This window comes from Myxine glutinosa, chromosome 1 (assembly GCF_964187855.1).
Source record: "Myxine glutinosa chromosome 1, kmMyxGlut1.1, whole genome shotgun sequence".
In the NCBI taxonomy this organism is placed as follows: domain Eukaryota; kingdom Metazoa; phylum Chordata; class Myxini; order Myxiniformes; family Myxinidae; genus Myxine; species Myxine glutinosa.
The window spans coordinates 119,948,908-119,963,270 of record NC_136261.1 but is presented as its reverse complement, the minus strand read 5'-3'; the positions used below and the strand labels follow the sequence as shown (position 1 = coordinate 119,963,270).

General features: G+C 40.1%; 1 protein-coding gene across 3 annotated transcripts in view; it reads left to right on the top strand.

The window, feature by feature from the left end:
- Nucleotides 1–14,363, top strand: part of LOC137427602 (C-Jun-amino-terminal kinase-interacting protein 4) — a 229,969-nt gene that overhangs the window by 138,283 nt on the left and 77,323 nt on the right. For all 3 annotated transcript variants that reach the window (XR_013623219.1, XM_078776573.1, XM_068117245.2), the window contains exons 9-13: nucleotides 8,553–8,668; nucleotides 9,792–9,849; nucleotides 9,950–10,102; nucleotides 10,271–10,325; nucleotides 13,983–14,113. Coding sequence is in view for 2 of the 3 variants with exons in the window: in XM_078776573.1 (XP_078632699.1) it covers nucleotides 8,553–8,668; nucleotides 9,792–9,849; nucleotides 9,950–10,102; nucleotides 10,271–10,325; nucleotides 13,983–14,113 (513 nt within the window). In the remaining variant the exon portion in view is untranslated. The remainder of the gene's footprint in view (nucleotides 1–8,552; nucleotides 8,669–9,791; nucleotides 9,850–9,949; nucleotides 10,103–10,270; nucleotides 10,326–13,982; nucleotides 14,114–14,363) is intronic.

Genomic DNA, 14,363 nt, shown 5'->3' with positions numbered 1-14,363 from the left:
TTTAGCAGCTGGACTAGGACATGGCAGGCATGCACCCTCCCATAGTATCGTGCTCAATAACGGCATTACTTTATCATCCAGACCACCTGTTGGGATTGCAGTATTGCAAGCAAGAATTTATATTTTTAGATTCATTAATTCATTCTTTTGCTGTGCATTGCTGCTGATTTGCGTTACTTCTGGGTGTGGTTGTGCCACAAATGCAATGTCTCCTGTAGGTTAGGTAAGCAATTTGGAATTTAGCTTTGGTGCTGGCAATAACTTGCCTTCTATTCATGAAAGACACCATGAGACCATTAATATGTACCAACACCCACTGCTGGAAGATGGGTTCTCTGGCTTAACATCCTTCCGATGGAGTTTACATTTTGTATCCCACTGATAGGTTGGATCTGCATCCAGATCTTTCACAAAATCGAATTCCCTTGATCGTGTCAACTACCCAACTCATCCACCAAGTTTTGTCATAATCCGTCCACACCTTCTTTGAAAAATCATGCTATACTGTATATAGCGTGTGGCCCTATCTCTCAATTGTGAAGAATCACTTTTAAAAATGTAAAACAATTCTCGTATCCTCATCTGGATCCGGAGCTTCATCAAAATCGAATCAATTCATCCTTGTCACACATCCAACCTTTTCACCAAGTTTCATCCTGATCTGTCCACAACTTTTTGGGATATCCTGCTCATAAACAGACAAACAGGTGAATGCATGACCTCTGGCCTCTTATTCTTGTCAACAGCTTTTCATTGTTTTTCTTTTCTGCACATTCAATAACTGTTCTTCATCCATTGGTCATTAATGTTAAGGTTGACTCCGTTATGCAAGATCCCAACCTTTTTATTGCAATACTCTCTTCTATGACTTGGTCGCCTCCAGCCTAAGCATGATTCATTTGAGCATCCTGCTATTGGTTCAGACCCATGCAGTCAATGAAGATTCTTTATGAAGCACCGATATCATTCTCGATGATATTCGTGTTCATTGCTGAATTTATCTGGTATTGGCTCACCAGCAGACTCGACCCAAGTCATAGAATCAACCAGTTCTGACCGTCTCTAATGATGTAGCTCATGGAGATTACGCACTCTCTCAGCCGGATCTTTTAGATTCGATAACATAGTAAACATGTCACATTTTGCACATCGTAATGTACGATACATATCTACCGCTTCTTAGGAGTGGAACCACTGGTCCATTCTCCTTTCCATTTTCTAGTTTTCCTCTCCTGTTCTTCCCCCATTATGTCATCACTGTTGTACACTTGAAAGAAAAATAAAACGTAAAACATTTGAAAAATCACTTGCTGTTGGCAGTTTCTCATTCTTGGTTACATTATCAAATGTCAGTATGATGTGTATTCTTCCACTAGTCGAACATTATTTATTTTATGATATATCTTGGTTTTTCGGATCAACATAGCCACAAATCTGAAGAAATTAATTGAAAATCAGAAAGTAAGTTTCATCTAGACATGATTATAGCCTCTAAAGAAGAGGATGGCTTTTTGAGGGCCGTTGTAGCCAATACGATTCGATTGTTGCTTAACGACTAATTTATTCGTTATCCAGAGTACCAAATGGGGTATCATTATAATTTTCTTGAATTTGGAAATGCATTGGTGCAGATTTTGATTTGAATAAACTTCACCTATAATTTCTGAGAAGTGTTGAAGTTGACAGTTTTCAAATTTTAAGCAGCATTTCTAATTTCATTTCATTGAATGGACAACATTTCTAATGAATGGTCATGATTATGCAAATGACAAATTAACTTGAACAACATTAGGTATTAAAGGAGAAATGCCCAACCTCTATTTGGCACCAGTTTTGTTATTCTATCTTTAAGATTTAGCGAGATATGCCTGATTTACTGATTAGGAGCAATGGTTCACTTTCTCATTGTCATGGAAACGGCTCAATTTGATATAGTGAAAATGAGTTATTTTCTGGAACATTTTTTTCATTCATTTGGTCCTAGTTTACAATTTCATACTCATGAAAAATTGGCCTGGATTTGGTGGGAGGCGGTGGGAGGGGGGGGGGGGGGGTGCACTGTGGGCTCCACTGGTTCCCAGCCTAATACTATAATTTAAAAAAAATCTTTACAATCATTCCATACCTGTAAGAGATAGGGCCAAAAACGATACATAGCACAATACCTCAAAACCTTATGGACGGATTCTGATGAAACTTTGTGGACAGGTTGAGTGTGATTAAAAACGAATTGGTTAGAATTTGCTGAAAATCCAGATCCGAGAATGTTTCGTGATTCTTCGCTGTTGTGTGATAGGGCCAAAAATTATATATAGCAGGATATCTCAAAAAGGTGTGGATGGATTTGGACGAAATTTGTGGACAAGTTGGGTGTGTGTCAAGGACAAATCAATTAAATTGTGGTGCAGATCTGAATATGGATCCGGATACGAGAATGTTTCTGAATTTTCCAAGTGATTCTTCATCATTGAGTGAAAATGCCAAAATCGATATATAGCACGATATTTCAAAAATTTGTGGAGGGATTATGACAAACTAGGTGGATGAGTTGATTAGGCGACAAGAACAAGCAGATTAGATTTTGGTTCAGGTCTGAATCCAGATCCGGCCGATCAGTGGGATACAAAACGTAAACTGTTCAGCTTGGTGGAGATATGCTCTCTATTGAGTGCCGGTGTAGCAGGATTCTCTCACTCCCCTAAAATCTCACTCTAGAGTGAACTAATCCTAGGACTGGCACACTCTAGAGTGTAATTATCCTAGGACAGAATCACTCCCTCTGTCAGGATCAACACACTCCCTCCAGGATCAAAGCACTCCCCTTTAGGATAAAGTCAATCCCCCAGAAAGAATGGAAAGATATATTTAGTTACTTTGGAAATATAACTCACAGGATGTTAGATATCGTTGCAATGATCAACAGAGCTTTTACTATGTATTTTAGTGTGTACCGTGTGAGCATGTGCATCATGTTGTCGGATCTTAATATTCAATTGTTGAATACATGTACTATATTTGAGCCCATCATTATTTCAATACAACAAAAGAAGACATGAGTCCCGTTTTCCCCGTAGATTTAATCAATACTCCCGTTCATTTATATTCACATGAGAGTTATTATACTTTGTTATGGTTTTAAAAATATCATGCAGTGTACTTCATTTCATACCTATATGTATACTTCCGAGTGTATTCAGTGTGATGTGGGTAATATTTACATATCTTCGGATCTACATATTCGGTTGTTGAATGCTATATCGTTCCAGCTCATCAGAGGTAATTAACGAAAAACTTCACATATTTTCCATGTAATTTTAATCAATTATCCGGTCCTGTAGATTCACATTTCACTGAGTGGCGTGCTGATGAGGAGGAGAGTGTCGCTGAAGCTGAAGGGAAAGGTGTATGGTACCTTTCTGGAGGGTTAATGATGTTAATCATTAAATGTTAATCCTTAAATCCTTAAGGATCCTTAAGGATGTTAATCCTTAAGGTACAGTATGCAGTATAAGGTACAGTCCTTAAGGTACTTAAGGTACAGTATCCTTAATCAGTATCTTAATATCTTAATACAGTATCTAATCTTAATCTTAATCTTATCTATCTTAAAACAGTACAGTATCTTAATCCTTAAGGTACAGTATGCAGTATAAGGTACTTAAGGTACAGTACATGCAGTATAGCATGTTAATCCTTAAGGATGTTAATCCTTAAAATGCATGTGTGAGAAGTGTTATGATTTATGGGAGCGAGACATGGGTAATGAACGTAGAGCAGCAACGAAGGCTGGAAAGGGTGGAAATGCGAATGGTTCGATGGATGTGCGGAGTATCGTTGAGAGAGAGGAAGACAAATGATGAATTGCGAAAGATGATGGGAATATTGCCTGTGATTGATGCTGTGAAGAGGAACAGGTTGAGATGGTTTGGTCATGTGTTGAGGAAGGATGAAAGTGACTGGTTGAGAAGAGTGATGGAAATTAATGTAGAAGGAAGTAGAGGACGGGGAAGACTGAGAAAGACTTGGCTAAAGATGGTGGAAGAAGAAATGCGGGCAAGGGGGTTAACAAGGAGAGATGCAGAAAATAGGGCAAAATGGAGAAGATTGTCATGGGGACCGCAAGGCTAACCCCTGCTCTAGCAGGGAAAATGGCCTTAAAATGCATGTTGTTGTTGTTGTTGTAGATTCACATTTCAATCAAATTAGATGTTAAGTAAGTTGTCATGGTTGAAAAATATTTATTGCTACACATCTATCTATAATTCCATTAATCTCTGTGTGTATGTGTGTATGTGTGTTTGTATGTGTGTATGTGTGTATGTGTGTATGTTTGTCTGTGACCGCTGTTTCTCGACAACTACCGGTCCGATATACTTGAAACTTGCCAGGTATATTGCTGGGGACCCGAGGATGTGCCTTTTCAAGGTTTGAAATTAATCGGACAAGTAGTTACCGAGCTATGGCGATTTCTTTACCAAACACCGCAAGCCGTTCGCTTTGGACCAAACCATTTCATGTAAATAGAGGGGGGGGTTCTGTGGTCGTTGCGAATGGACCAAACCATTCATGTAAATAGAGGGGGGGGTTCTGTGGTCGTTACTGCCACGTGGTTTCAAAGTTTTTTTTTGTTGTTGTTGTTTGCACGCATGTTTTTTTGCACCCACGTACGGGCACGCCCTAGGATGTTTACACACACACACCCGTACACAAATTTTTTTTTTTTTTTTTTTTTGGCAAGGAACGGGCACCCACGTACGGGCACGTCCTAGCTTATATATAGTACGGGCATGCCCTAGTATATTAAATAAATGTATTGCATGAATATTTACATTTCATAACATTTTAAAACCCGTATTTAATATTTATTAAAAGTGCAGTAAAGTTATAGAATGTAACTTAAAATGACAGATTATATGTTGAAATGAAAATATCCTTTTAGTATAAAACATCGTAAGTGTATCGTAATGATTACTGCGAATGCTCTAATATCAAAATATATAGTTGTTTGAATGTTAAATTTATACTTTTCTTTATTTGATTTACCCAGTTTAATACAGGGATGCGAAAAACATTGTATTTTTATTTTTCGGGAGAGTCGTTTACAAAGGACATCATTCTGCCCTGTTTATCAATTATTCATTTATCATTTTATGTTCATATTCATTAACTTTGTCATGGTTGTATGTCATTAGTCATTACCTTGCAATAAATATTGTTTAAATCACAAAATATAATCCTGGGGAGTCATTTGATCCTGCAAGGGGGAGTGTTAAAATCCTAGGGGGAGTGATTTCATCCTAGGATAAAACCACTCTAGAGTTAATTTTTCCTCGGAAAATATCACTAGAGTGATTTTATCCTGGGGAGTGATTCTATCCTCCCAATGGTCTAATTAAATTCTGCATTCAATTTTAATTTATCTTCCTTTATTTTCTTTTTACGGCGTAGCCCATCGGGCAGAGCCGTCTAGAACAGTGTATGTATGTATGTATGTATGTATGTATGTATGTATGCATGCATGCATGCATGTATGTATATCCCCTCAAACGTATACCAATCAGAGCTGAGGATCTGGTCACATGACAGGGTGATGTGATCACGGCGTACGCGGCTGACTCTCCACACTCCGCCATTTTGATTTATATGCCATACATGCCGAACATATCGTCTAACCTGTCATATATCACAATCACCATGCTCTACCTCTATGTTTTTCATTCAGTGTGAAACACAAACAAACCGATTGTTAAAATCACCATCAAATAGCGAAAGCATCAGCGTTACGTCTCTTCCAACAATACGGTACATATAGGCCTTGGGCGTTATGACTCGTCTTTGGACCGCTTTGGACAAATTAAGTCCAGGTTTCTTCATACAGTAGTGTATCGTTTTCGTAATAATAATAATAATATCGTAAATATAACCATAATACTTTAATCCCAATGTTGTGAATGGAAGGTTAATGAATTGAAGTGGTGTATGGTTCATTATCAGTGATTAGCGTTGTTCGGCACTAATATTAATAACCGAGGAAGTAAGGAATTCGCCTCGGTTTTTTGATAGTAATATCATTTTCGAAATAATGATAACGTAGCGTTATTATTATAGTAAATCTAATCGTAACAGTAATCCCTTCGTAATGACTGCAAACGTCCTGGAAGTTAAAATATATCATGTTCTACATATTGTCGTGTGATTCCCCAGGTGAACACCAAAGGGATCACGAATGGCCAATAGCGAGCTTTAACTCGGAGGCGACTGATCAAATGCGGATTTTATATATACGGGGGAAGAAAGGGAAGGGGAAGATGAAGCTTACCTATCGCGATCACCGGCAGTCCCAAAGCCTGCAAATAAATAACTCAAACCAGCACGGATTTAGAAATGTACAAAAATAACGAACTGTTTATTTTTTAAAATGCCGATAACAAGAAACGTGACGGTAAAACTAAAGTCCTATTCGGGACATCCCCATGCCAGACACAAATCACAGACGAAGGGAAGAATAAACTGGAAAATAATGTGTAATTATGGCACTTAGCTCAAATGGGCTGAAGTATCCTGTCAGGATTAGTGTCGGCCCCAAACTCGCCGTCCGGACGCGGCTCCGTGCTTGGCAGGAAGAAGGCCGCAGTCTGCCCGTTCGCACGCTGCTAGGCCTCACCGAGCATCCTCTCACTGCTGGCCCTGTCGAGCACGAAGCGAATTGTGGTTGTCACGCCGTTCCTCGTTCCCAGCTCCTCGTTCGCAACTTGGCCTCCTCACAATCCTCAGCAAGGTCTCGGCACACTACCGCCTGCACCGATGTCGAGAACGTGCAGACATAGGGGGAGAATTGTCAGCACTCAACCGTCTTTCACCAAAGTCCGATACCAAAAAGAGCGCAAGATTGAATCGTCAGCGCAAAATAGATTAGCGGCAGAGTACACGAGGAGAAGAAAGAAGGAGGAGCCAAAGAGGACAAAATGCCGGCCAGAGAGTTATTTTATTGGCCCTCTCCACCAATGCCTGCAGGTTACCACTACCTTGTCCAGCTCTCCACCTATCAGCGCGCAGTCCGCCTCTGACTTCATCGGTGGTCCTTGCCAATCGGTGCTCTGCTTTCTCCTCTGCCTTCCCTCCACCAATCAGCGGGTAGCTTCTTGCTGCTGCCTTCCTGTTGGTCAACTCCCACCCAATCACTGCCCTTCTGGGCATGGCTCTCGGCCTGCCTGACCTTCGTGGTGAAGTAGCTGGTGGTATGCCAACGGCAGTGCTAAGAACTGGCTTCCGGTTGGTTTTTATTGTTATTTACTGTAATTCCAATGGGCACTTGTCAGACAAAGATTCATCCTAGTCTATTGTGATGCCATAAGAGACAAAGGATAAATCCCATAGGGTAAGACATACAGGGATAATTTATCCTTATTCCCTAAGCTAAATAACATTCCCCGCCCCCTCGTGAACGGGGACAGATATACAACTTCATCCGACATCCGGGCTAAACAAATACTTATTACATCGGGTGATTCTACCCGACATCCAGAGCATGTTAATTTATACATCCTACCTGTCTCTACATATCACCCCACTGACATAACAATATTAAAGAAGCTGCAGTTTTGTGTCCATTACGTCTATGATGTCGTTGCGACGGCTGACTGCACCGACCGACATTTGAATTTACAAGTATACCCACTCACTACGGGAGTGGCAGAAAGAGCCATTCATCTTTGGGGTATATAGATTACAGTCGATCTACGGTCGGGTCTCAAGAGCATTTGATGTGTGTTCATTTACCAAGTTTCTTGTGGAGAGATCGCCAAGTGGTTTAAGCATTCGAGCAAGCACTCCATTCAAAACCGTTAAGGAACGGCTGGCTTGGCAAGCACTAGCTAGCTGCTTGGTGAATGAGCACACCTCCAACCCTTGTGGGGTATATAGATTACAGTAGATCTTCCCTCAGTTCTGAAAGTAAAACTTACCTCACGGATGTCGAGATTCCTCCAAATTTCTTTGTTTAATGTTATAAGCAGCATTAGTGACGGTTTGAAAAGCTAATCATATGTGTTTGTGATTTATAATAAATTACAAGCCCAGCTACACCGCTGTTAGACTTTTGGTCTTGTTTTTAATCTTAAGTTCCTAAATAGTTTTCACTTTCTCTCCTTTTTTTTCTTTCTTTTCTTTGCAACGTTTCTGTTTGGTGCTTTGTGGTGGCACCCCAAGGAAGGAGCTATATTCATTAAAACATCAATTTGAATTGTTCTGTTTTTGTACATCATTTACTTTTATTCGTCATTTTAAATCTGCACTTTTCAAAGCCCTTCTCGGTGCATATTTATATCTCCATGAAGTGTTCTTTACTCCCCTACCCCTTTTATTTCTTACCGTGCTCTCTGATTATTCTTATGTTTTGGATTTAAATAGGCTTCCCAGTTAAAGAACTTGCAATGCAAATAGCATATTTTGAGTTAATGAGGAAGTAGGAATGTTATTTTGTTGAGACATGATGAATGTCATTTTTTTTAATGAATAGTTCATATTGAGTTAATAGCTGTCCCCTTGAACAGCTTGCTTGAAGGAGAGGAGGAGAATGATCTGGTGAACAATAACAACTCTTTATATGAGGAGCTGTCTTCAGCCGGCATTGACCTTGGGGATGTGGATGAAGGAGCAGATCTTCGGGGTATATTTATTTGAGCGGTCTTCGTCGTTTTTTTTTGTTTTTTTTGTTATTCAATAGTTCTTTCTTTGTTTTGAAATCAATATATCATTGAGTTTATTTTAAGTGTCAAGTAAAGACCATTGATTAAACTACGGTTGAGCTCAGGAAATAACTTAAAAGTGTTAAAACTATTTCGGCTCCATGAAAACGTGATAAAAATAATTGGGACATGAAAATATTTCATATAGCTATGAGCTTGCCATTTTCATTGTTCTAGTCATTTTTAGGTTATTTTCTCCGAAATAACCTCATATAGTCGGTCCCGGTATCCGGCCGTACATATATACGTCCATTAACATTTGACTAAAACATCTTCTCACAAAACTACCCGTTTGGTATGATGTATCAGGACAGCAAGGTCTCATGGGGCTGTGCACCCCATCCGGATGCGCCCCCTATATGGGGGATTAAAGGGAGGGTTTCTCCAAAATATTGGCATTTAATTCAAAAATGTTCTCAGAAACCAACAACTGGATCCAGACCAAACTCGCTATGGGACATCGGGACCATGCCCTAACCTTAAGTTGTGCTCCTCCTGGCCATGTCACCCTCGAAAGGGTGCCGCAGGCCCCCTCCCCTAATCCCTCATATTCACCAATACATATTTTCCTCACAAACTACATGACCGATTATGGACCAAATTTGGTATGATACATCAGAACAGTTAAGGTCTCATTGGGTTGTGCTCCCCATCCAGATCCACCCCAATAAGAGGCTGAAAAGGGGGGTTTTGCCTCAAATTCAGGTAATTTATTTTACAATCTTCTCAGAAACTGTGAGGAAATTACCATCAGTCCCCAACCCACCCAGTATAACCCTTGCTAAGAAACTACTTCGACAGCACCATTGCTCTGTAAAGAGTATGGTACATTAAAATATATATAAACCTAAATAGATTGTGGGACACCTGTCTCATCGCCCTTCCCCACCCCTCCCCAACCCTTCCACCCACTGGTTGCACCTACGTACACCTATACACTACTTTTTAATCAATTTACAGGTACTTTTCAAACTGTGAAGAGTCCTGTCTTGTAATTGGTTCAGTGTCAGTGTCAATAACCTGAATGGGATGTGTTTTTTGTAGGTGTGGGAAAAGAGGTAGAAAACCTCATACTGGAGAATGCACAACTTTTGGAAGCAAAGTATGTTGGGCTCATGCAAACAACTTGAGGATGCTGTGCAAATATTCCAGCTCATATATTAAAAGCTTGTATTAAAGTCTAAAACAACCATTTATTCCAGGCAAGCCCTGCGTGTGGCACGTGAGGAACTTCAAGCACAACTTGAACGGATGGGCAGTGAACATGAGCTGCTGCAGGGGGAGACTGGCACATTGAAATCAACTCGCACTCGCTTAGAGGGCCGAGTAAAGCAGCTTGAGGAGGAGTTGAGGAAGTATGGAATGATAATCCAGAGTTTTTGGCTCTGTCCTTGTGTATGTGATATTCCCGATAGGTTTGTTTCTGTACATGTTGATTAACCTAAAGAAAATGAGGGTGTTGCTCATAAAATGGTGAGTAATCTTTGACTGTATGTGCCTTATCCTCTTTACTGTCTTCCAAGAATGAAACAAGACCTTGAGCGTGCCTGGAAAGAGAATGGAGATAATGACGAAGACGTGAGTTTTGTTGTTTTGTTGTGCGACTCGTAATGAGTAGCGTGCATTTTTATGGTGTTGGTTTGTGGGTAAAGATGCAGTGAGGTAAATGAGTTGTTGCTTCATTCCTCTTTCCAGGAATTATGATTTTTATCCATGAGAAGATGCATTCTATCAATGTTTCCATTGTTTGATTATTATTTTTTTGGATACATAGTCGAGGCTTGTGGAAGAGCAAGTACAGGATACAACAAAAAAAAAAAAACGGGACGAAAAACACGCATGCATGCGGTGGACAAAATGGATACAGGGAAACTCCAAGAAGGGAAAATTGGAAGGAGGTGGGAATTGGGTGGTGTGAATGAGGGTAGAAGGGTAGAAAAGATCATGGTTCAGAATTGGGGACGATCTGAGATGGTGGTGAATAGCTGCCTTGAAGACCTGGAAGGACTATTATAACTATTATATTCCCTCCAGGTCTTCAATATATAAGTATATATATATATATATATATATATATATATATATATATATATATATATATATATATATATATATATATATATATATATATATATATATATACACACACACACACACACACAATCTCCCTCTCATTGGATGGCGGTGTGTCAGACATAGATATATATTATATACACCCTAGCATTCAATAAGAGAGCACACACACACACACACACACACACACACACACACACAATCTCCCTCTCATTGGATGGCGGTGTGTCAGACATAGATATATATTATATACACCCTAGCATTCAATAAGAGAGCATTCAAAGAGACAAGAAAGGTGATATATATATATATATATATATATATATCTTGAAGACCTGGTGGGACTACATACACACACAAAAACACACACACACACACACACACACAATCTCCCTCTCATTGGATGGCGGTGTGTCAGACATAGATATATATTATATACACCCTAGCATTCAATAAGAGAGCATTCAAAGAGACAAGAAAGGTGATACATCTACTGTACATGAATGATTTAAAACTGTTTGCACCAAACAATGAAAAATTGGCAGAACAAGACAAATAAGTGAAACGGAACATTCGCATGGAATTTGTCCTAGATAAGTTTGTCAAATGCACATTCGTGCAAGGTAGACCAACAAAAACAAGCATAAAAGTCGAGATGAACAACAATGCAGGAGCTAGACAATGAAGCATCACAAAAATATCTCGGAGTAGAAAAGTGCCACCAGATACAGTGCATTCAGAAAGTATTCAGACCCCTTCACTTTTTTCACATTTTGTTATGTTGCAGCCTTCTGCTGAAATCGTTTAAATTCATTTTTTCCCTCAGTCTGCACTCAATACCCCATAATGACAAAGAGAAAACAGGATTTTAGAAAGTTTTGCAAATTTATTAAAAAGAAAAAACTGAAATATCACATTGACATAAGTATTCATACCCTTTGCTATGACCCTTGAAATTTAGCGCAGGTGCCTCCCATTTCTCTTGATCATCTTTGAGCTGTTTCTACACCTTGATTGGAGTCACCTGTGGTAAATTGAATTGATTGGACATGATTTTGAAAAGCACACACCTGTCTATATAAGGTCTCACAGCTGACAATGCATATCAGAGCAAAAACCAAGCCATGAGGTCGAAGGAACTGCCTGCAGAGCTCAGAGACAGGATTGTGTCGAGGCACAGATCTGGGGAAGCCTACAAAAAAATTTCTGCTGCATTGAAGGTTCCCTAGAGCACAGTGGCCTCCATAATTCTTAAATAAAAGAAGTTTGGAACAACCAGGACTCTTCCAAGAGCTGGCCGCCCGGCCAAACTGAGCAATCGGGAGAGAAGGGCCTTGGTAAGAGAGGTGACCAAGAACCCGATGGTCAATCTGACTGAGCTCCAGAGATCCTGTGTGGAGATGGGAGAAACTTCCAGAAGGACAACCATCACTGCAACACTCCACCGATCTGGGCTTTATGGCAGAGTGGCCAGACGGAAGTCAAACAGTTCAATCTTGGTTTCATCAGACCACAGAATCTTGTTTCTCACAGTCTGAGAGTCCTTTCGGTGCTTTTTTGCAAGCTCCAAGCGAGCTTTCATGTGTCTTTCACCGAGGAGAGGCTTTCGTCTGGCCACTCTGCCATAAAGCCCAGATCGGTGGAGTGTTGCTGTGATGGTTGTCCTTCTGGAAGTTTCTCCCATCTCCACACAGGATCTCTGGAGCTCAGCCAGAGTGACCATCGGGTTCTTGGTCACCTCTCTTACCAAGGCCCTTCTCCCCCGATTGCTCAGTTTGGCTGGGCGGCCAGCTCTTGGAAGAGTCCTGGTTGTTCCAAACTTCTTTTATTTAAGAATTATGGAGGCCACTGTGCTCTTGGAAAGCTTCAATGCAGCAGAATTTTTTTGTCGGCTTTGCCAGATCTGGGCCTCGACACAATCCTGTCTCGGAGCTCTGCAGGCAGTTCCTTCGACCTCATGGCTTGGTTTTTGCTCTGATATGCATTGTCAGCTGTGAGACCTTGTATAGACAGGTGTGTGCTTTTCAAAATCATGTCCAATCAATTGAATTTACCACAGGTGGACTCCAATCAAGGTGTCGAAACATCTCAAAGATGATCAAGAGAAATGGGAGGCACCTGAGCTAAATTTCAAGTGTCATAGCAAAGGGTATGAATACTTATGTCAACGTGATATTTCAATTTTTTCTTTTTAATAAATTTGCAAAACTTTCTAAAATCCTGTTTTCTCTTTGTCATTATGGGGTATTGAGTGTAGATTGATGAGGGGAAAATGAATTTAAACGATTTCAGCATAAGGCTGCAACATAACAAAATGTGAAAAAAGTGAAGGGGTCTGAATACTTTCTGAATGCCCTGTATGTCACAAACAAATGTGCCAAAAAATTACCAACAAATACCTGCGTAGAACGAGGCTGATCCTGAAAACACCTTTCTCCAAGGAACTTAGTCGCAATTACCAGTTTTCTCCTGCAGCTGCAGAATAATGAACTGGCCACAAGCAGAAATCTATAAACTAGATATATCAAAACATGTCACTGGTGTCAAAGCAGCTGCACACTCAAAGTCACAACAAAGCGTGTTGAGTAATCACTGGCACATCAACAAAAATATCAATACCCCAATTCCAGAAAATTCTTGGAAACATGAACCAAAAGCGATAATTGAAAACGAGGGAGTTCAATGCTCATTCTCACGTCTGACCTAATGATTCCATCGATCATGAACATAGAAAACAAAGCATTGTGACCGGATATAGTACTGAGGTAAAAAAAGAAAAGAAGGCATTGCTAATTGAAGGGTCAGTTCCCATTGATTTTGGCCTAAGCGACACAGAAATAGAGAAAATGTCCAAATATTAAGACCTCGAAAATGAAGTGAAAAAGATCCTGGAAGCTGAAGAGCGCTGAAATTATACCTGTGATAACTGGAGCAACGGGGATGATAAAAAAGGAACCTTGCAGGGATATTTTTTAAAAAACATCCCTGTGAATATTACTTCATAGCTATACCGAAAATATTGAATAGGAGCTATACCGAAAATAAGTAAATAGTAGTGGGTCTGTGGTTAGCTGCTGGGAATGCATGAATATTTATTCTAGTGAGTAAGTGGAGTGATGACGGTGCTGATGTTGAGCAGGTTGTAATGTCCCTGTGTGGTAGGGTGAGGTACCAATGGCTCAGCGGAAGCGGTTCACTCGTGTGGAGATGGCACGTGTTCTCATGGAGAGGAACCAGTACAAAGAACGGCTGATGGAATTGCAGGAGGCTGTGCGTTGGACAGAGATGATACGGTGAGCTTCTTGAGGAGGGTTAGGAAAGTTTTCAAAGCGTTTGTGTATTTCTTGTAGAGTTGATTTCACACATAGCCCATATCTGTGGTACACAAAAGCTTCTTTGGCTGATCAGAAGAGGAGCCATTTTCGAGTGAAAACATGTCTTTATTTCACAACAGTACCCTTGTATTTCAAAAAAATTAGTCCATCCTTTTCCCAATCGTGTCACTATTTTAAAAGTAAAATAAAAAGCCCTTAGTGGGCTGAT